Source organism: Diaporthe amygdali (assembly GCF_026229845.1).
Source record: "Diaporthe amygdali strain CAA958 chromosome Unknown NODE_61_length_182076_cov_64_703273, whole genome shotgun sequence".
NCBI classification, from domain to species: Eukaryota; Fungi; Ascomycota; class Sordariomycetes; order Diaporthales; family Diaporthaceae; genus Diaporthe; species Diaporthe amygdali.
The window spans coordinates 146,461-167,508 of NW_026517081.1; the positions used below are offsets into that span (position 1 = coordinate 146,461).

Sequence of the window (21,048 nt, forward strand, 5' to 3'; positions counted from 1 at the left end):
AGGCAACTCTTCCAGGTATTCCCATGAGTATCGATGAATAGGGAGTGTTCAATGGTATTGATTCCGACATGCAATCTTAGTTGATCTTTTGTATCTTTGATGTCGAAAATAGCTTGCCCTACAGACTCTGCCGTTCATGATCGTGTCGGCAATGGGCCGACCGCTTATCTGTAAAAGCAAGTCATCTTGTGCGGAGACGCGCTAGAAGCCCCGTGCGTTCCGTCGTTAGCTTTGGCGGCAATGTGCCAAGCGTTGCCCATTCCGGATTTTGTTTGAGATATGGGTGTATTAGCCGCTGATGCCATCCCTGGCGCTAGGCAAAAAAAATCCTCCCCCCTCCTTCAAGGCTCTCCTGAGAGCTCAAGTATTTGATGTTGACCATACGTCTACTAAATGACACCTGTCACCATCAAGGAATCCCGCTTGAAGCTTTCAAACTCCATTCTCTCAACTTGGACACCAGAGGACAATTTGTGGAAATGTCGTACCCTCTAGAAGATGTTCGTCCTATGTTCGAACTGCGCGGACGCAATTACGTTGTGACGGGGGCCGCGCAAGGGATTGGCTTCGCAGTAACGCGAGCGATATGTGAAATGGGCGGAAATGTGGCCGTGATGGACATTCAGGACAAGCCAGTGGATGAGAAAGAGTGGAACAGCCTCAGCCAAAGTTTTGGCACAAAAACAGTCTACATACAGACGGACGTTACAAAAGAAGAGAGTCTGAACGCTGCATTCGCCAGAGCTGTCCAGGAGCTGGGCTCTATAGATGGGTTGGTACCTGCGGCAGGCATTGCCATTGACAAGCCATTCGTTGAGCAGACGTGGGAGGAGTTTACCAGAATACAGGAGATCAATGTGGGTGTCTCCTTCGCTGCCTTGAGTGAATCTTCACTAATGCCAAGCCCAGGTCCGGGGCACATTTTTCGCGGCTCAACTGGCTACAAAACAATTTTTATCGCAAGGGAAAGGCGGCAGCATCGTCCTCATCGCCTCGCAGTCAAGTCACATCGCGCTTCCCGGCTAGTAAGTCTCCCAGTGGAAAATGGTGTCAGTCTGTTTCGGCAAGAGGCAAAATTCCATCTTTTCGAGCGATCCTGGACCGTCATGATGCGTTCAAGCGTCAGAGACAATCTCAGGCAGCCCGTGTCTTTATATTTCCGCCCTTTCCCGAAGAGACAATAAACAATTCTGACAATCAACCAGTCGCATGGCAGCATATAACGCAAGCAAGGGTGGTATACTTATGTTATCTAAAGCGCTGGCCGTCGAGCTTGCCCCACATAACATCCGTGTGAACACTATTTCCCCCGGTTTCGTGGATAGTGAAATGACGAGGAAGGTGCGGGATATGAAGAGCAAGAGAGAAGGTGATCAGATGTGGTTGGCTCCGCCGCTGCAGAGACTCAGCACGCAGAATGATCTCACGGGAGCGGTGGTATACCTGTTGAGCGATGCGAGTAGGCACACAACGGCAGCGGATATTCAGATTACGGGCGGCTTACATGCTGGAACCATCGATGGGGTCATCAGCTACTAGTAGTTTAGTATATTTTTACAAAGCATGCGAATTTAAGTGCTTCTGGGCATTGCTGAGGTGTGGGATCTCAAAATACTCCATAAGATGAAAACAACTTCCACCGCTGTGCCTTTAAACCCTCTAAACCATTGACAGAAGCTAACAAGGAGACAGCTCAATCTCATATTGTTCGTTGACCTCCCGAAGTTCACAGCACGAATATCATCTTGGCTCCATTGTCTTTTCTACATTTCCAGCAAATATCAGAGAGTGGGCTTTCGTCGGTGTTTGAAAGCTCCTTACACAGTTGACTCAAGCTTGCACATCCTGATGTTTTAAGGGCTTCATTTAGCATACTATTCAAAACACTTCTGGACAAACCTCCCTCGGGGTAGACTTTTCATTCCCCCCCGGCGTCTGGTCCTGCGAATAATACAGATAACCCAAGCCATCTAAGTAACTGACCTGGTCAATTACTCCTAAAAAGAAGTCAGATTAGAGTTTATATACGCCAGATTACGAAGCTCATGACCGAGTCTGAATGAAGGCATATCTGATCAGGCTCTCGAAGAATCAAATTTAAAGGCCTTTGCAAATATGCCGGCGAAACCTGGTAACACGGCAAAGGGTTGATTCAAATCTTACACTGCCTACTTCTCGATATTGATTGAGTCATCACATTTATCCTTATACCACAGTACTTGTTACCGCAATGGCCCTTTTGGGCTACTTCTTTGCTAGTAGCGCCCAGATTACGAAGAAATTGAACCAACTGGTAATAAACCTCACCGAAGCAGTTTCATCACAAAGAAAGAGCACCGGAAGGACGGCGAGCACCGCTGTGCGCTTAGGGAGGTGCCTTTTCTCCTCATGGGGCAGATGCCGCCCGAGTCTGAGCTCTATCTGCCACTACGGACTAGTGCGCAGGGATATGCTTGCTATTCGCAGGTGCAACAGCCGACACGCCAGATACATCCGCTCAACGATCAACCTTCGTATCTCGACATTCCATGCACCCCACAATCAGCCGGTCTAGGATCCTTCCCTGCGACCAAGCCGCCGGTCGAGACGCGCGACCCCACAGCAGCGCCGGAGAGATAAGGCAAACTCTAGTTTAGGGGCGCATTGGAGGTTGCGTGGAGGCTCATCGACAGGACTGACCATTATCTTGATTCTATGGTGCCAGATAGCCACGTCGGTTATGGGCTTGGTAATGATGTTCAGCGGCCCAGTAGCCGCCAGCCAGATTAAGGAGACAGTGTGTCCGTCCCCCTTAACCATAAAGGCGACAAAGAGGGACTAGAACAGCGCCCGCCATCTCTCTTCGAACAACTTCGCTGCGCTTATCAATGATTAAGCAGAATCACTGCAAGCCTCCTTCTATCCTTAGACAACAGATCGAATTGGGTCTCATCGCCTGCGAATCTCAGCATGGCAGAGTGGAATTATGATATGGTGGTAGTCGGAGCCGGTATGCAGCTTCGCCCTCCACACTGGTCGCCTTTGATCCTAACAGAAACTCCCAGGCTGGTTCGGCTTGGCAGCTGCCAGGGCCTACATAGAGACTCATGCACATGAGCGCATCGCCGTGCTGGAGTCAGCCGAGAGCTGTGGAGGCACCTGGTCGGAAGCTCGTCTCTACCCTGGGCTCAAGTCCAACAACATGGTGGGATCGTACGAGTATCCTGATTTCCCCATGTCCGAAGACGTCTATGGCGTCAAAGAGGGCGGCCACATCCCCGGCGCCGTGCTTCACCGCTACCTGACGGACTTCGCGAAGAAGTACGGTGTGATGGAGCGCATTCAATTCCACACCAAGGTCGACAACGTCGAGGCCCTACGCTCCCCCGAGTCTGAATCCGGTGATATCACGGGTTGGAGACTCACCGTCACCACCACTGTCCCCGACAAGACACAGCGCCAAGTCACCACCAACAAGCTCATTCTTGCCACCGGCCTCACCTCCACGCCCAACTTTCCCCAATACTCTGGAGCCGAGGCCTTTGACAGACCGCTTTTCCATGCCAAGGACTTCTGCCGTCGTGCTGCAGAATTCGAGACTGCTGAAAAGGCCGTCGTCGTTGGCGGCGCGAAGTCCGCATACGACGTCGCCTACGCGCTTGTGCAGGCTGGTGCAACGGTTGACCTCGTTATCCGGCCGAATGGGCATGGGCCGGTGTGGATTTCACCGCGGTTCGTCACGCCGCTGAAGCGAAGGCTGGACACGCTGCTCAATACGCGATGTCTAACGTGGTTTAGCCCGTGTCCATGGGGCGCAGAGGGTGGTCACGCCGGGGCTATAAATTTCTTGCACGGGACAAGAGTCGGCAGGCTTTTGGTAGATTGCTTTTGGAAGGTCTTGCAGGGAGACGTGTTGGGCGCCATCCGCTATGATTCACATCCAGAATTGGCCAAATTGAAGCCGTGGAACCCGGCGTTTTGGATCGGGAGCGGGCTGAGCATTCTGAACTATGACACTCCCCTGTTTGACTTAGTGAAGGACGGCAAGATTCGGGTACACATTGATAACATCGACCATCTTGAGCCAGGCAAGGTGGTGCTGTCCTCTGGAGAGATTCTGGAAGCAGACGGTATGGTTTGCTCCACGGGCTGGAGGAAGGAATCATCCATCCAGTTCACCGGCCTCGACGACGTTGGTCTCGGTCTGCCACAGGCTCTTGTCGAGGCAGATAGGCTCAAGCTGAACGCTAAAGCCGATAGCGATGTTCTAACAATGTTCCCACGCCTCAAGGACCAACCTCAGCTGCGCTTTCAACCCAAAGAGGCTGACCCTTTGCGGTATTACCGCTTTATCGTACCCTCAACGATGCTGAAGTCAAGGAACCTGGCCTTTGCCGGCATGGTCTCGACGGTCAGCACAGCTGTCTGCGCCACAGTCCAGGCGGCTTGGATCGCAGCATTCCTTGATGGTAAGCTAGACAGGATGGCGAAGACGCCAGAGGAGGTCGTGCAGGAAATAATGCTGCACACCCAATGGGGAAAGTGGCGATACCCCTGTGGGTACGGGGCAAGTCTGCCGGACTTTGTATTTGAAGGACTGCCTTATGCCAATATGTTGATGAGAGATATGGGGCTGAGGACGCATCGGAAGACTTCATGGATGAAGGAATTGGTTGAGCCGTACACACCTCCTGATTTCGCTGGCATTTTGGATGAATGGATGGATGGCCATCCTGCGAAGGCTTGAAGATGTATGGAAGCTCGTCACGTATCCTTGTGTAATTTGTTTCTTTATGATTTTGCTCTTCCTAGCGAACACATTGGTACAGGGCCAATAGTTAACTACGAGGTCATCTCTAATAATAAAAACGCAGATATTCCTGAAGTATTTAATTTTATCAAAAATCAGTATAGAGTGGACTTGTCGTTACCAGCCTCGGATTTCATTAGAAATAAATCCATTAGGCAAAGATAGATAAAGGCAATGTTTGAGGGAGAGACGACGAGAGGAATTGGACAATCGGCTAGCGATGTGATATCGCCTGAAGAAGTACCGTTGGAATAGAACAGATGAAGGGAGGCTGGGGGCGGGGGGGGGGGGGGGTAGAGAGGTTGACTAAGAAGGCGTAGAGAGTAAGTCCACCAAGTTCAACAAACTATTAATGAGGGACCTCTGTGTACTAACACGGGTCTCGAGGTTTCGCGCATACAACTACTCCAAACTACTAGTATGGGACTCTTTGTAATTTGATGGTATGCCATTCGCTACAGGTTCAGTCTCAATTTGATGGCCTCGCATGTGTCCTCTCAGCGTCGTAGGGGTTTGTGCCGCTTCGAAGGGGGTGAGCGGGTGAGGGATGAAGCCCCCGCCGTTTTACCCCGGATTTTCCTTAGCTCCCGCTGTACACATCTTCACAGGAAAACGCTCGCATCGTTAGTTTCTAAAGACGCCCCGCCGACCGGACTGATTTTGCTTTAGGTTCGAAGCTCCGAAGTCGTGGGTCGAATTCTATTCTGGGTCAAGGGACAACACTTTCGCCCCCCTGGCCAAGTTGCTTGGATCGGCGGATGTGGGGACGAAGACCGCGGCCCGCTCCCAGGCTCGGGCGGATAGGGGATTGTGCATGTAATGGAGGCCAAGTAGTAACCAAACGATGGCACCCAGACCATTGTATGTTCGGCGACGTTTCAGGCGGGAGACGCTCGGGGGTTCGCGACTTGGACATGAAGGGAGATCCAGATACATCGAATATTTAAAGTCAAGGGCTGTTAGGCAGAACAAACCCATATGCCTGTCCCCAACACAATTAGAAGAATAGTATACACCTAAACCACACCTTGTCATATTAAATCTCATTGAATCACAATGCACGGCAAGGTCATTCTCGAGGAGGCTTTCGACCTCCCCCGCTTCTCTCAGAAGGCTCGGTGGTGGGCTGGTCTCTTCAGCCCCGAGCCAGATCGCCATCTCCAGGAGATTATGGATCTCACAGACATCCGCATCAAGCAGGCTGACAAGCATGGAGTCGGTTACACAATCCTTTCCTATACTGCTCCAGGTGTCCAAGACGTCAGCGATCCTAAGGAGGCTCAAGCACTGGCTTTAGAGATCAATGACTACGTGGCCGAGAAGATCAAAGGGCACGAGGACCGTCTGGGTGCATTCGCGTAAGTGAGAGTTGTTAGTATAATATCCGCTGTACTGTTTCACTAACCAACCGAGAAGGACTCTTTCAATGCATGACCCCAAGGAGGCAGCTGCTGAGCTTCGCCGCTGTATCACCCAATATGGATTTAAGGGCGCGTTGGTAAACGATACCCAACGCGCGGGACAGGAGGGGGACGATATGATCTTTTACGACAAGCCCGAGTGGGATGTCTTCTGGCAGACCTGTACCGAGCTCGATGTCCCCTTTTATCTTCATCCTCGTAACCCGACAGGGAGCATCTACGAGAAACTCTGGAAAGACCGCGAATGGCTCGTTGGCCCACCTCTCTCCTTTGCGCAAGGAGTTTCTTTACATGTCCTGGGTATGGTGACGAACGGGGTTTTCGACCGCCATCCGAAATTACAGATTATTCTGGGCCACCTAGGAGAACACATTCCCTTCGACCTGTGGAGAATCAACCATTGGTTTGAAGATGTCAAGAAGCCCCTTGGCCTGGACTGTAAAAGGACAATTCGAGAATACTTCAACGAAAATGTCTGGATCACCACGAGCGGTCACTTTTCTTCCACCACGCTCAACTTCTGTATGAACGAAGTCGGATCGGATAGAATCTTGTTCTCCGTAGACTACCCTTTTGAGAAGTTCGAGCCGGCTTGTACCTGGTTTGATAATACTGAGATGAGCATTGCGGACAGGGCCAAAATCGGCAGGGAGAATGCGAAGCGGTTGTTTAAGCTCCCGGCATACAAGGACTGCAACGCTAAGGTCAACTAACTTTGCAATTCTGGTTATTTGAGACAGACATCATAAATAATAAATTGCAGGAGTGAATAAGCTCACTTTATGTATAATAACCGTTCCACACACATAAGTTTCGGCAAGTAGATGTGCTCTTACTATTTATTACAACCACTTTGTATAATAAGCCTTAGTTGTCTCTCAGCCCTGAACCGGCGCTCGACAGGCTGTCTATGCGATTGCCGGTTTACTCAGTTACTCGAGCTTCCAAGTTTGCATTCTGAAAAGTAGTGTGTCGTCTTTTGATAAACAATTGCCAATTTCTGCTCGCTGTGAACAGCTACTCTGCTTCAAATTGAGATACTCCAAGCCATCCTCTTGGGGACGTCGCCCGCGTATCGAATTAAGGTACATTTGTTGTTGGAGTCGCATTCTCGGCAGTGGGAATTCTCTAAGAGAATGCCTGGGTTGTTGTAGTTTCTCAGTGATTGGATTTATAATTTTGGGGAGGATATCCGGCCCGATAGCATTTCGTCTGCCAATGCAACATTCTTTAAGGCTCGTGTCCCGCTCTTTCCCTCCATCAGAATATTCACTGGCTTGTCGATGCTATTGAGAGTTCTCCATTGCCACATCTTTGCCGCCGGCTTGTCTGTGGCTGTCCCCTCCATAATATCCACGACCCACTGTCCGATGTTGGGCAGATATTTGAAAGCATGACCGCTGCCTCCAGTCGCAATCATTAGGGACTGAGTTGTCCCTGGAACGTAGTCAATGAGAAAGTGATTGTCAAAAGTATCAGTATACCAACACATCCTGGTCATAGAGATGTCGATGCCCTCATCAGCCAGCTCGGGCAGATTTTCGGCTATGAATCGCCGAATGACGCGCAGCGCTTGTTGTGGTATCGTCGTGATCTTCTCCTCCGACCATCTTGTTATGGGCGTGCTGCGTTCCTTACCGTCCGCCTGTACCGTAGGGTTGATATATTTCGTCCCTCGGTAACCAAATTTCAGCCAGCCGTCATCGTCCCTTGCGAAACCATAAAGACCGCCTTCCGCACCATGACGCATGTTGAACGTCCAAGATGGAAAGTTCTCTGGGGCGAAGCGGCTGTACAACGGAGATGACTGTGGGATCTTGAGTAGAGCTACAGATCCAGCAGTCGTCTCGCACAGTCCGTCCAGCTGTGGAAGTAAAGAGGGTGTCCAGCCTCCGCAAGCCAGGATTATGAGTTTTGCTGTATGCAGGTTTCCATCACGGGTTTTGATGCCCGCTACATGCCCTCCATCATAGGCAAATGTTTCGAGGCATCCGGCTTCGGCGCCGAGGATAGATTTGACACCTAGCCTTTGAGATTTGTATAGAGCGAAGCGACACGCCTTGTCCGCGATGGCTGTGCCGCCTATGGTGTCCAGCAGGCCAACGTTGTTCAAACCACGCTGAGCTCGTCGGAATGGATCCATGCAATACTTCCGCCCTTTGGCCACGGCCAGGGCCTCATCGTTTGGGTCGTTGGTCACCAGCTGGGTGGGCTCCTGACCATCACGTGCCGTGTTGACAACACTGTGCCGTTCAAATTCGGGGAGTTCCGCTTCATCAGATAGAGTGAGATGGGAGTTATTGATGAAGACGCGATCTGCTTTTGTCATGCCGGGAGGCAGGTCGTGACCAGTTGCAATTTCATCATTCCACGCGTTCCACTCTTGCAGCGCCTTTACTGTCAAGTCACTATACTCTGCTTGACTGCCGTATGCCGTCCGTATGATTTTATTCATATCTACAGATGTCAGAATTCATAGATTGAAGATACAGGATGGCCCCAGATGTCGGGCCGCGCACCTGCTGAGGCCGCATCGCAACCGTTAAAGTAGGAATACAAGCTTTTATGATAGGGCTGCTTGTCAAAAATTGTAACATCATCATAGCCTCTCTGGGCAAGGTGAATGGCAGTGCTGAGACCAAAGATGCCAGCTCCAACAATAATAATTGGATCATGCTTAGTCACTGAAGGTCGGGCCATTTTCGTTTGACTGTCGGGGCGGGGCTGAGTAGCGGACTGGGACAGGAAAGGTGTTTTGGAAACACAGAATTACAGCTGCTCGATTCTTTCAGATAGACAGATGTTAACCAATTGACTGGGTAGTATAGTCAGTAGTCTGATACTTTGCTTAGAATATCTAAGTGATTTCAAAAGAGGCCCCCGGGAGCGTGGTATGATTCCTCAACATCTTGTGTCGACTGTTTTCAGGGCGACTTCGATGTTGCTCGGGAGAAGCCGACGCAAGGTGCATCAAGCGTCAAGGGCTACCTCGCTGCAAAGGCTAAGTAAAGTGAGGGGGAGTGCTTGCATAGGGGATGACTCTATCAAAGCCCATTCGCGTGGCAAGGTCCCTGCCACTAGATAAGTAGGCACCGGGACATCCCGAACCGGTCATATAGGTCAGAGAGATAAGCCTTGATGCCTGTACAAGGCACGGATTAAGCCCTGGACGCTGATTCAACAACTCTGGCCTGTCAACCAGAGGATCGCGAATTGCAATGTCCAGTCGAATGTGAACAAGATGAATGCGCAACTCTGATGTGTCTATCTCCTTTGCTGTTGATGCCGTCGCCATGAATCTGCGTGCTCTACTTACAAACCTATGTTTGCTGTGACTCTAGAGACCATCGGTGCTACCTAGGTACCCTTCCGTCCACGAAGACACGTTTGACTCATCAAACCTCCCACCCCTGGGGCTTGACAGACACCAACACGAAATCCGACAGTATGGCGGTCACCAAAGTCTTGACGGAGTCGACCTTCGCGCAATATGTCCGGGCGATTCGAGCCTCGCCACGCGAGATCATCTGCAACCGCAAGCTCCTCCTGACAGCTGCTCTTTACGCCACTTCGGCGATTCCAATCAGTACGTCGTTGCGCATTGTGGATCGGATGACTCGCCACTGACGTTTTATCATGCAGCGTGGGACCAAGGATCCTCATCAGTTATACCTTCTCTTCCAGGCTTCGACGCCGATTTTGGCCTTTCTGACAATGCGAAACAAAAGTCAGATTTCATATCCCTTGTCTACATCGGAGCCGGAGTTGGCTCTGCTCTGTCTTTCTTCGTCAACGACAGAATTGGAAGGCTCTGGTCCTTTCGCCTCTATATGCTGGTGTGGATGATTGGGCAAATCATTGCCACGTTCTCAATGGGAAACCTGGGCACATTATATGCGGCACGCATTGTGTCTGGACTTGGAATTGGTGCTTTGACAGTTATGGGACCGATGGCTCTTGTCGAGGTCGCCCCAGCAGAGATTCGTGGACTGATTGCTTCTTGGTTCAGTGTTGTAATGCTCCTGTCACTGACAGTGTCGGTCTTTACTGTCTATGGAGTATTCACCCACATAGCGACGAGCCGGCTTCAGTACCAGATTGTCTTCTTTGCGCCAACTATTGCAGCAGCCCTTCTGGTCGGTATCTCCTTCACGCTCTATGAAAGCCCTCGTTGGCTATTTCTTGCTGGTAAGGACGAGGACGCCGTTGACACACTGGTCGCCCTTCGTGGGCTTGCTGCCGAGAGCCCGCGGGTCGCGGATGAGATCGCGGGCATCATGGCTCAAATTGGAAAAGAACAGGAGGTGTTTGGTCCAAATCCTGGCTTTTTCACATTGTGCAAAGACGCATTCTTAGTCCCCGCAAATCTTCGACGCGTTCAACAATGTCTCATCTGCTATGGCTTGGCCCAACTTTCCGGGGCCAACAGCGTGACCTCATACCTGACGACCATCTTGAGCCTCGTGGGTCTGGGAGGAGGAACCGGACACAGCCTATTTATCAGCGGCATGTACAGCATGTCGAAGTTCTTCTACACGTTGATCGCAAGTTTCTTTTTTATTGATGCACTCGGCCGCCGACGCAGTTTGTTCACGGGAATCACGATCCAGATGCTATCTGATATCTACCTTGGTGTTTATCTCAAATACAAGCAGTCCAGCGATGCGCCAGACAGTGCGAGCCAACTAGCGGTTGTTTCGATCTTCATCTATGGTTTCGGTTACGCTGTCGGCCTTCTCATACTACCTTACGTCTTTGGCGCAGAGCTCTGGCCAAATCACCTCCGATCCTTTGGCAGTGCTCTTTCCCAGACTTTCCACTGGCTATTCTTCTTCGGCATCAACAAGGCGACGCCCATCATTCTCGCTAAAACTGACAATTGGGGAGCGTTCATCTTTTTTGCTGGCTGGTGCTTTGTGTCCTTGCTTTATGTGTTCGTTATGGTACCCGAGACCGCCGGTGAAAAGCTGGAGAACTTGGACGAGTTATTTGAGGGCTCTTGGTTTGCTTTTGGCTCACGAGGGAAGAAGAAACAACGTGCAGATGCGGAAAATGGGATAACACAAATTATTGACTCCCACAGCGTTAGGTGAGTACTTTCCCAGAGCATCGGTGTCTCATTCTGTGATGAAAATTATACTAAGCTTGAGCTAACATCTATGTACGTTTGTTCAGTCTGACACCCGATGCGCCGTCGGATAATGAAGACGTGAAGTCCCGCAAGGGAGTTGATCGGACATGAACGAGAATGTGAGACAACGCTGCTTATAAACATAGCAATGTTGTTCTCGAGATAATGGTGACACTTTCCTGATATTTGGATTATAAATGTAATGTTTTTATGTCTGGAATCGTTGTGTCGGATACGAATGTTGATTATTATTAGATCCAATTAATTCTTAACGTTGTCGTGTATATTTAATTTCAAAGGTGACATTCAAAGTCTGAAACATAAAATATGATAAAGAATATCTTTCGTAAATCTTTCACTGGTACCGCTATTGTCGGTTTTACATCATTGAATGACGCCCTATTGCGAACCACGTTTGGTAATATCTATCACCGGTGACCGCGGCTTACCATAACGGAACACTTGTCTTATATTCTCGAAACATTCTCTCTCCGCCTTTTGAAATGCCATATCTGTAAGGCCTCCTAGATGCGGCTGTATGATAACTTTGTCGCTCTCCAAGAACCAAGGGTCGACATTGGGCTCGTTACAGAACACGTCGAGTCCAGCTCTTGCGACCTTACCAGACTGCAACGCATCTTTGAATGCCTTTTCATCTATCACACCTCCACGAGCAGTATTGACAACGAAGCATCCGTCTTTCATGGCTGCAAAATCGGCCTGCCCGATGAGATTGGTAGTACTGGCGTTAAGAGGACAGTTAAGCGAGATGACGTCCGAAGTACCCAAAAGCTCGTTCAGCGTGCAGTACTCAGCACCGTACTTTGCCTCTTCATCAGCAGGGAGTCTATTCCGGTTGTAGTACTTAATCTTCATGTTGAAAACAGCGGCCTTCTTTGCTAAATACTATACTCGAAAATCAGGACTTTGTCTCAGTCAGCTGTACAAGGAAGTGCTCACTTTTCCGATAGCTCCAAGACCAACTATTCCCAGCGTTAGGCTTGTTGGGTCCCTGGCAGGCACTAAGCCCGGCATTGCTCGCCACGTCCCTCCCCTGGCGCTTTTCTCGGCGTTGGTTGTATTCCTCAAGACGGCTAATACCAAGAATAGGGCCATGTCTGCAGTTGCTTCGGCGACAGCATCGACGGTATTCGTGAACCAGATTCCTTGATCGGCAAGCCACTCCACAGGGAACTCATTGTAGCCCGCACTAGCAGATGTGATGATTCGACACTTTGGGCTGGTCTCCGCCAATACACCGAGCATTTCCTGGTCGAAGGGCTCGTACGGCGGTGTGCCCATCCGGATTATGAAAGCGTCAATGGGTCCATCGTCCTTGATGGATCTGGGGAGAAGGCTCATCGTTTCAGTGCGGTTGTATGCCTCCAAGACGGAGAAGTCGAACTCCTTTGAGAATTCGGCTAAATAGTCGTCGCCGGCATATTTGGGTTGGCCGAGGGCCACCACACGAGGTTTCCTTTCCTTGATCGTCATACTCGTTGCTCGAAGTCGAGTCTTGCTTCAATGTGTCGCAGTATATCCTCCCAAGGGCTGGGTGAAGGTGAAGCTGATGAACGACTCTCAAATATCAGTGTAAAGGCTGCCGTGGCAGAACACTAAGTAGGTCTCCATTAGCGATGACAGATTGCTCGTCTATCAGCTATAAAACAGATAATCTGATAACGATTATACCATCAAAATTGAGAATCGTTCTCACCTAAACCAATAGCTCTGATCGTTGCCCTAACTTCAAGACATTGAGAGCGTGTCATGTGCTCCGCCCCACATGGAGTTGCCAAAAGAAGGGGCCGGCCCACTACGTCGGATTCTCCCGAGACCCCAATCCGCAGCGGAACTGGAGGGCTCCGACTAGATCGACTTAGACCAAATCGGCAGAAGCCGAGTTTGGTGGTGCGGGGGCTGACAACCAACGCTGACAGAAAAATGTGAAAGCTTGCGCTCCCATATGTCGCCCTAAGACAGACTGACCAAGTGTGCTAGTGTTTACAGTTTATCTTAATGCCAACTCACCCCAAATACGAGACTAGAATTAATGATTGGACCATGACGCACTTCAATATTTTCTTTTTCGGTTTTACGCTCAGGCTAGCTTAAAGGGCACCGGTACCCTCTATCAAGGCAACTTTTGTTTGCTGCCATGAGTGAAACTTCTATCGATGCTACTCTTCCCCCTTTGGGGTTCATCTCAATTGATATTCATTTTCACCGGCCTCCCGGTGATCCTTACAATAACAGAACGTGGCCGTTTCCTATTCTTCGAGAGCAGGCAAAGAATTCGACAGAGTCGGTGGTTGTAACTAATAAAGGATACGATGAAGCATTCATTGATCGTTTTGTGGAGGCTGGTCTGAAATTGGCAGCGAAAGGCTGTGTGGGTATTATAACGAGTTGCGGCTTTTTAGCGATGGCACAACCAGAGTGTGTTGTCTTTTTTCCTGCCTCTGTCTGCTGCATATTGTCTTGCTTGTCCGGAATCCCGAAGCTGTCAACCCCATCAGCGTTTGGGCATGCAGGTTCCATGTGACAAGGCATGAGGAAACTGAGTTCATTGTATCTCGTTTATTCCCTCCACTCTTTGATTTACAGGTTTTGTTGGTCGTCAGCCTCCCTTGGACTGTGAAAAAGTTGTATGATTACATTTCAAAAGTCGTTCTCTTAAAGACATCGAGCGCTGATGCATTCAACTAACTAGACTCGCTGATCGACTTCCTGTACCCATCGCGACTTCAGCACTTATTCAGGTTCCCTCCGTCCTATCATTGCTGCCGCCCTCAAAAAGCATTGGAATAGTGACCTACGACGACCAGCGCCTCAACCTACAGCACTTGAAGAAGCTTTCAGTGCCGACTTCAGCTTTTGCCAGGATCCATATACGAGGTGCGCCCGCAGATGGGCACCTAAGGGGTGTAATCAAGGGCAGCAGGCCGTATGTGCACGCAGACATCAGAGATGAATTGATAACGACTGCAAAGGAGTTGGTTGCAGATAAACCGACAATCCAAGCCATTGTCTTGGAATGCACTCAAATGCCATCATTTGCTGAAGCCATCCAAGAAGCTTTAGGAAATGAGGTGATGGTGTACGACGTCTATACCATGGCACTATGGTTTTACTCCGGCTTGAGGAGGAAAAGCCCTGTGGTCTGGAAGGAGTAGATAGGATCAATAAAGCGAAATCAATGGCTACCACCCATAAAACGAGAGATGATCGAGCCAGCTTTAATTGCTAGACATATCTTCATTACTGTAGGAAGCTACCATCAGATTCCTGCAGAATCATTTCATACTCCGGGTCAAATTGCATATACATGGCGCTCGGCGTGCCTGTCCCGTCTTTAGTATATTGCGCCTCTTCGTCACCCACAGTCATCTTCTGCAGTCCCGTTAAGGACCCTCCCACAGTCCCAGGTGCTATAGCAGACTCGACGAGGAATTGTGCCTGGCATGCACGTTCCAAGGCAATGAAGAAGGCGGCAGCCTCTGCGACCGTGCGTCCCGCAGTCAGGAGCCCATGATTCTGCAGGATAATGTTCTTCTTGGTAGGGCCCAGAGCATCCGCTATCCTCTGACCCTCCTCTGCAGCAAAGACAACGCCTCCGAATGACGGGTAGACGGCGAGGTCCTTATAGAACATGCACGAATCTACTGACATTAGTCATGGTATTGTGTCAAGAGCTGGCTCCACAGCCAGGGCAAAGATGTCCTACCTTGGTTCAACATATCAATTTCCCGCCCAAAGGTACTCCACGCCCTTCCGTATGGACTGTGCAGGTGACAGGCGGCATTGATATCCGGCCGCCTCTGGTGCAATGCAGAGTGGATAATGAACCCGGCGGTGTTGACAGGCTTGTGCCCGCCACCAATGCGATTGCCCTTGCCATCAACGTGGACCATGTCGGACACCTTTAGCAGTCCGAAGTGCACACCATACGGGTTGATCCAGAATGTGTCTGGGTTCACCGGGTCCCGTAGGCTGATGTGCCCACTGGCGCCGTCCGCGAACCCCAGCTTAGCGAAGATGCGGAAAGCCCCGGCCATCTGCTGTAACTGCCATTGCCGCGTGGCTTCTTTGGTCTCTGGGAAAGGAATATGATGCAGTCTCTTGACCTGCCCGGCGTCACTATGAGATGCGGTATTCAGGGCGCTCACTTCGGCGGCTACTACCGGTGCCGGTGCCTGGGCTGTCGTTGTCGTTTTCGCAGTCGTGGTCATGATGCTCGACGGACTGTGAAGGACAGTTGTGAATTACTTGATGTCTCGGCAGGCGCAAGGGTGTTGAGAGCACTATCGCACAGTGTTAGATGTAGTCCGAGATTATATCAGTCACCTTCATTGAGGTTGGTCATCCCATATTCCATCCCTACCCCAAGATTCAGCTAATTATGTGGTTCGGCAACCTCCGAGGTTGGCCGATGGTGTCACAGACTCTGGTCGCCCAGGTGCCACTGCAGGTGGATTTCCCCTCGAAGCGGGACCAGTCACGGAAGCAGCCGAGCTGAATAACTATAGTGTAATTCACAATGGTTTTACATAGTTCGAAAAAGAAGACATCGGGAGGCGTCTGAAAGCAAAACCCAAGCTATCGGTGTCTCATGTGAGTAATGAATTCTATTAGTTTAGCCCAAAAGTAGATCGTGGAGCCAATGTCCTCAGCCTTCCTTATGCCGAAAGTGCGTCTTCCGAAGCCTAATATAGTATCTAGCCGCAGTGGTTTAAACCGTTGTCACAAAGAACAAACAATACGTTTGTCATGTATATCTTGTACTTTCTGTAGGAGAAGACTTGAGCTTTCTTTGTTCCTGTTCAAAAGCTCAAGACACTCCAAAATACATTCCACACCAATTCTCGACTGAAATGATCATCAGTATGTCCGCCACGCTCATCTATAGACAAGCTACACTGCCACCAAAACCATCCGGCGGAAACAAGTATATCGACGCCGAGAACTTGCGGGCAACATTCAACTTAGTGATTCCAGCCATGTAGAAGGAGGAAGTCTCTTTGTACGGCAACTTGATTGATGTTGTTCTTATTGTCCACGAAGATGTCCGATCACATAACCCCTCCTTGGCCGATGTTTACAAGCATCCCTAACGGCTCATATTAGAGAAACATGGTGCTGTCCGGCTGGATTCTCACAGTAAATGCGCACGGTAAGACGAATCTTCTTGATACTTGGAACGCGCCCTGTAGGTTAGTTTTCCCATGCACGTCACCTGCTTTCGCCCCATCGGCACCGTGGCGCTCGCGGCGAATCCCTTCTGGATGTTTCCTGCCCTCCTCCAACCTGGCCTACTGGCGTCGAAAGAGGTTCCGGAGCTCTCTGTGCGGCTTCTCAGTAAAGCATAACATCTTCAGCGACACCCTCCTCGACCTTATCGATACGGTCGAGATGCAGCAAGACGGTCGTCTAAATCACGAACAAGGCGCCTTGTTCATGCAAGGAGATATCCATTCCTTCAGTTGGCAGCCAACCGCAGCTGCCACTTACGACGAATACGTAATACTACGTACGGAACATCCCATCCCAGCGGATATCGCATGCCTCAACTCCGCGCACATTAACCACTTGACGCCAAGGGCGCTGGATGTTGGCATGGCTCAGACTGCTGCGATCAAGGGAAGTCTTCGAACGAAGGATCGAATTGAGGGCCCACCCACGAGAAATTGTCCAATTCTCTTTAGGCAAACGAGTTTTCTGGTGCTGGAAGAACGCATCCGCTTCCTCTGTGCGGGCTCGGGCCATGAAAGTAAGCCGGTGCGATACTGGAGCCAAAGAGGAACTCACAGCATTAGAGGGGGCCAGTGAAGAAGTTATGTCAGATTTCCTCCATAAGCTTGTTGGTGAAAATGTCTTGATGGCACGCCCGATCGCTTGTGATGACTTCCTGCTCTTCTCGGCTGCAGGCATCTTACGGTCCAACCTGCAAGCGGCGAGCAAGAAGGCCACAGCCGCTGATGGATCCGGATCAGCAGGGAAAGGGGAACAAAGCGTGTACGAGGCAGCTATGGGCTGTCCAGTATTTGACGCAGATCAGATGTACGTGAAGTGCAGCGCCGCAGCATAGAAGAGTGTGCGAGCGAGTTAGGGCTGGATCTAGACCATGTGTCAGCTCTGTTTCAAGCTGTGGTCTAAAACCACGATAGTAGATGGATGAGACCCATACAGACGTAGGGCAAGCCTTTGTATAGCAAGTTATTGGCCAACTGCAGAGTAATTCACGGTGTGAAACCACCTGCATGGACATCTCTTAACAGATCATTCACGAACCATTCGGACTCTCGTGGTATCCTTATATCTTCTAACCCCATGATCCAGTCCTGGAATAGTGGTTCAGCCGTACCAGCGGCGTCTTGAGCAGCTGCATGTGGGCCAAATGTTTGTTCATTTGTTGCGAAAGGAAGTGGAACTGAATTCGAAGGGTCGTCCATGTCACCACAGATCATTCTTATAGTCCGTTCGCTCAAGGTTTCGAATGCGACTCTATAGCTAGTCGCCAAATTCCACCGTTCAGCAACGATGATCAAAACTGTGTTACACGCCATACAAGTGCTCATTACGTCAGATTGTTTGGCCTTGGACCGGAGAGCCGAGGAGTGCCACAGACAGAAGAGATATGTGAGTCCAGCCAGGAAAAGGATGTGAACGCTGCCCCAGGTGAATTGGACTGATGAGCTTTGGTAGATCCGGCGGTAGCCTAAGCAGATTTGTCTGGCGCGGACAAAGCACTCCTCCAAAGCGGTATTTGCGGCTTCGGCCATGTCGCTGACGACGGTAGAATCGTTTACGCCAACGCCATTTCTGCCGCTGTGTGATGCAAACATGTAGTGGCGATACAAAAGTAGAACCGTATAATCGTATGCAAGCTGGAACCACGACTTCGATGCGAAGACAGACAAAGGGTGAGATGCTGAATGATCGAGTTGGTCTGGTGTTGCGGTGTGCCAATCGTCAAGGTCTTTCCGCAGAGAGTCGATGATGCGTTGTTGCAAGCAGACATCTCCGCAAGACCGGCGACCCTTGGGTGGATAAAGTTGATCATTCATCTTGGTCCAAAGCCTCCGCAATCTGATCGCGTGTATTGCTCCCGACATTGATGTTGGTGGATCGGCGGCTTCCCTTCGAGGGCTAGAGGTGATGCCACTGGCTGTGACTTTCTCATCGTCAATATCCAGCGGTAGGTCGACGTCGATTGAGGTTTCCGGAATACCAACCGGCCGGCCAAGGGTGAAAGCAGCGACACGATCAATGTCATATGCCACCCAGAAACATCTTTTCGTCATTTCCTTTGTCAAGGGATCCACATGTCTATGATACTTCTCTGCGTCGAGATGGTATCCCAACTCGATGCAAAGGCGAATGGCCATTCCGGAGAGCTTCCAAAGACTTGCGCCCACGGGCGACCTGATCGAGTAGACAGCACAAAACAAAAGTGCTTGTACTGACTCAAGGCTGTCGAGATCCAGTATAGCCGGGACTCGATCCAACGCCATGGCATGATATTTTTCGGCTGATTCGTAGTGAGATTGGCCCTGTACCAGAGACCCGATTGCGTAAACCATAAGAACTGAAAAAAGGGAAATGTCTGCAACACGGTCGAGGGTCCCATCAGAGACTGCACGCCAGCACTCATCCTCCCAAGTCCGAAACGTGGGGCGGTGTATGACAGGATATTGCGGGTGAATGTTGCTGAAATATGACTCGGTTAGAATTCCCTTCATCTCTGGGGTAGGCAGGCGAATTGGGACCTGATGAGCTGCCTGGGTATCGAAATGAGCTCCCCTCTGTCGGGCGCCTGCACCTCGAATGCTAGGCTGCGAGTCGCTCGCTGCCGATCCGGATCTGCCCAGCCCCATGACCGCGCTGACGATGCGGGAGAATGAGACAGCGGATGAAGCCCCGAAGAAGTGTGGCTCACTACCAGTAGCGCTGAGGCATAGGAAAGCAACCTCTGAAGACAAGACATCAGGCTGCTCCCCAACGCCAGGCGAGGCTCCCTGAGGCCCCCGTACAGAATGGAAATTTTCAGCCTGAGGGCGTTGTTGCACCAAAACGCTGGGGCTGCTCTCTCCATTGGCAGCGAAGTGGTCAATTGCTACCTCTGGCCTGGCTTCTTGAAGAAGTCCCTCGAGGTACGCCACTCTCGCCTCAAGGGATTTCATATAATCCCGAGGCCGGTGGAGGCCTGTACCGGGGTCCTCTACAAAACAGTCTATGCCGAGATGTCAACAAATAATCGCAGAAAACAACAGTCGGAGATGAGTTCATTTTCACAGTACCTCGTCCAGTCTTGGCGCAATTCTGACATTTGGGTGTTTGTGCGTCACACTGACGAGACGGTGTAAGCTTCGTGAGGCACAATCATATAAGTCGTTCAACGCGAAGAGGACTTGGAGAACAGCGATAATTTACCTTCAGCTTCTTCTGTTTGCAGCCAATGCATGCCAGCATCGTCCGCCCCTCCAGACGAGGTCTCTTTGCGTTCAGTCCATGGGAACTCATCTTGCCACGAGATACTCGGATCTCGCAGACCACGAGGTAGAGAATCATGAAATGACACTGATTTCCGGTGTAAAGTGGACGATATGTGTTCGCAGAGCAAAATCCGGTCTAGTTGGTGAGGGCGGCAATGTCACCAATGAGTATCAAGTCAGTCAAAGTCAAAATGCGGAGCCTGCAGTGGCTACCGTTGACATCAAAGATAAGCTTCTACTATCAAGCCGGAATGATACCACGCAGCCGGATAAATGCAATACCGTTTCTCCGATTAATTCTTATCCGCAGTCAACATCGGCCCACCCAGCTCCAGCTTTTGGCCCACCTACTATATTCAATCATTGTTTATATCTTCTTCAATTATACTTTTCAACTGTTATAACACTCGCCTTATGCTCTACGCCTTACATCTGATTCATTTAGACTTGATCTCGTTTTTATATTTGATATCGTCGTGCAAGTTCTTCGAGTCCTTAGCTTTCTCGGCGGACTTCTTCCACTTATCTGCACTGCACACTTCTATATGTTATCGAGAGCTCCCTGGTGAAGCATTTCTCCAAGTCCTTATGATTTGTGTTCCGGATGGCTCTTCGGACGACCGAGCTCCTTCTTGTTGTCGATTGTTTCCGCCTGGATGGGCAAAAGTAATGCGGGGGCTTTCCGTCCGGCAATGGAGGCGGCATAGAACATGGTCAAGAACCTCTCTCGTCGTCCAGGTCTGCGCCGTCCAGGTCTGCGCCGTCCAGGTCTGCGCCAGGCCGCCAGGTTTCAGGAGCTCTTCAACCACATGTCGCCCTGCGGCGTCGAGAATCGCTGCCGCAAGATCCTGCTCGCTAACCTCTACAGAGACGGGTCAACATGCACCTCATTGATGAGAGAGTCAACTGCGTCGTCAGTCAACAGTGGCTGCAAGCCGACTTGGATATCCCCAGCGATGACGACATCGGATATGATGTCGACGTTCACGTTTTCTGGTGGCTTGTAGGCCTACGCCTGGAGATTTTCTTCGATTACTTCAGTAAAAGTCTTCCTGGCCTCCTCCAGGTACCTGGCAACTCCATTTGCTTGACCGTTCCATCCACCTTTTCGAAGGGGTTCTCCGGATTCAGCTCGACGGTGTGCATGACCTTCTCCACAGCTCCCGGACTGTTTTCTACCATGTAGGCTACAGCGAACACCGACTTCTAGCG

General features: G+C 50.5%; 10 protein-coding genes across 10 annotated transcripts; 6 read left to right on the plus strand and 4 right to left on the minus strand.

Moving 5' to 3' along the window:
* Positions 1–479: 479 nt before the first annotated feature.
* J7T55_009701 (NAD(P)-binding protein) lies at positions 480–1,539 on the plus strand (the record flags this gene model as incomplete). Its single annotated transcript, XM_053135950.1, has 3 exons — positions 480–857; positions 910–1,025; positions 1,206–1,539. 3 exons carry the CDS (start codon positions 480–482, stop codon positions 1,537–1,539), a joined length of 828 nt encoding a protein of 275 aa, XP_052986460.1.
* A 1,410-nt stretch (positions 1,540–2,949) lies between these two features.
* J7T55_009702 (uncharacterized protein) lies at positions 2,950–4,726 on the plus strand (the record flags this gene model as incomplete). The annotated part of the gene is made up of 2 exons (XM_053135952.1): positions 2,950–2,989; positions 3,045–4,726. 2 exons carry the CDS (start codon positions 2,950–2,952, stop codon positions 4,724–4,726), a joined length of 1,722 nt encoding a protein of 573 aa, XP_052986461.1.
* A 1,119-nt stretch (positions 4,727–5,845) lies between these two features.
* J7T55_009703 (midohydrolase family protein) lies at positions 5,846–6,923 on the plus strand (the record flags this gene model as incomplete). Its single annotated transcript, XM_053135953.1, has 2 exons — positions 5,846–6,147; positions 6,206–6,923. The coding sequence occupies 2 exons, from the start codon at positions 5,846–5,848 to the stop codon at positions 6,921–6,923; spliced, it is 1,020 nt and encodes a 339-aa protein (XP_052986462.1).
* A 458-nt stretch (positions 6,924–7,381) lies between these two features.
* J7T55_009704 (FAD dependent oxidoreductase) lies at positions 7,382–8,665 on the minus strand (the record flags this gene model as incomplete). The annotated part of the gene is made up of 1 exon (XM_053135954.1): positions 7,382–8,665. One exon carries the CDS (start codon positions 8,663–8,665, stop codon positions 7,382–7,384), a length of 1,284 nt encoding a protein of 427 aa, XP_052986463.1.
* Positions 8,666–9,657: 992 nt separating this feature from the next.
* J7T55_009705 (uncharacterized protein) lies at positions 9,658–11,452 on the plus strand (the record flags this gene model as incomplete). Its single annotated transcript, XM_053135955.1, has 3 exons — positions 9,658–9,796; positions 9,853–11,299; positions 11,386–11,452. The coding sequence occupies 3 exons, from the start codon at positions 9,658–9,660 to the stop codon at positions 11,450–11,452; spliced, it is 1,653 nt and encodes a 550-aa protein (XP_052986464.1).
* Positions 11,453–11,740: 288 nt separating this feature from the next.
* On the minus strand, positions 11,741–12,835 carry J7T55_009706 (2-hydroxyacid dehydrogenase; the record flags this gene model as incomplete). Its single annotated transcript, XM_053135956.1, has 2 exons — positions 11,741–12,247; positions 12,302–12,835. 2 exons carry the CDS (start codon positions 12,833–12,835, stop codon positions 11,741–11,743), a joined length of 1,041 nt encoding a protein of 346 aa, XP_052986465.1.
* Positions 12,836–14,602: 1,767 nt separating this feature from the next.
* Positions 14,603–15,573, minus strand: J7T55_009707 (class ii aldolase and adducin domain-containing protein; the record flags this gene model as incomplete). Its single annotated transcript, XM_053135957.1, has 2 exons — positions 14,603–15,003; positions 15,069–15,573. The coding sequence occupies 2 exons, from the start codon at positions 15,571–15,573 to the stop codon at positions 14,603–14,605; spliced, it is 906 nt and encodes a 301-aa protein (XP_052986466.1).
* Positions 15,574–16,474: 901 nt separating this feature from the next.
* On the plus strand, positions 16,475–17,429 carry J7T55_009708 (uncharacterized protein; the record flags this gene model as incomplete). The annotated part of the gene is made up of 2 exons (XM_053135958.1): positions 16,475–17,111; positions 17,158–17,429. 2 exons carry the CDS (start codon positions 16,475–16,477, stop codon positions 17,427–17,429), a joined length of 909 nt encoding a protein of 302 aa, XP_052986467.1.
* A 151-nt stretch (positions 17,430–17,580) lies between these two features.
* On the minus strand, positions 17,581–19,864 carry J7T55_009709 (fungal specific transcription factor; the record flags this gene model as incomplete). Its single annotated transcript, XM_053135959.1, has 3 exons — positions 17,581–19,574; positions 19,642–19,663; positions 19,775–19,864. 3 exons carry the CDS (start codon positions 19,862–19,864, stop codon positions 17,581–17,583), a joined length of 2,106 nt encoding a protein of 701 aa, XP_052986468.1.
* Positions 19,865–20,716: 852 nt separating this feature from the next.
* Positions 20,717–21,022, plus strand: J7T55_009710 (uncharacterized protein; the record flags this gene model as incomplete). Its single annotated transcript, XM_053135960.1, has 1 exon — positions 20,717–21,022. The coding sequence occupies one exon, from the start codon at positions 20,717–20,719 to the stop codon at positions 21,020–21,022; it is 306 nt and encodes a 101-aa protein (XP_052986469.1).
* Positions 21,023–21,048: the final 26 nt, after the last annotated feature.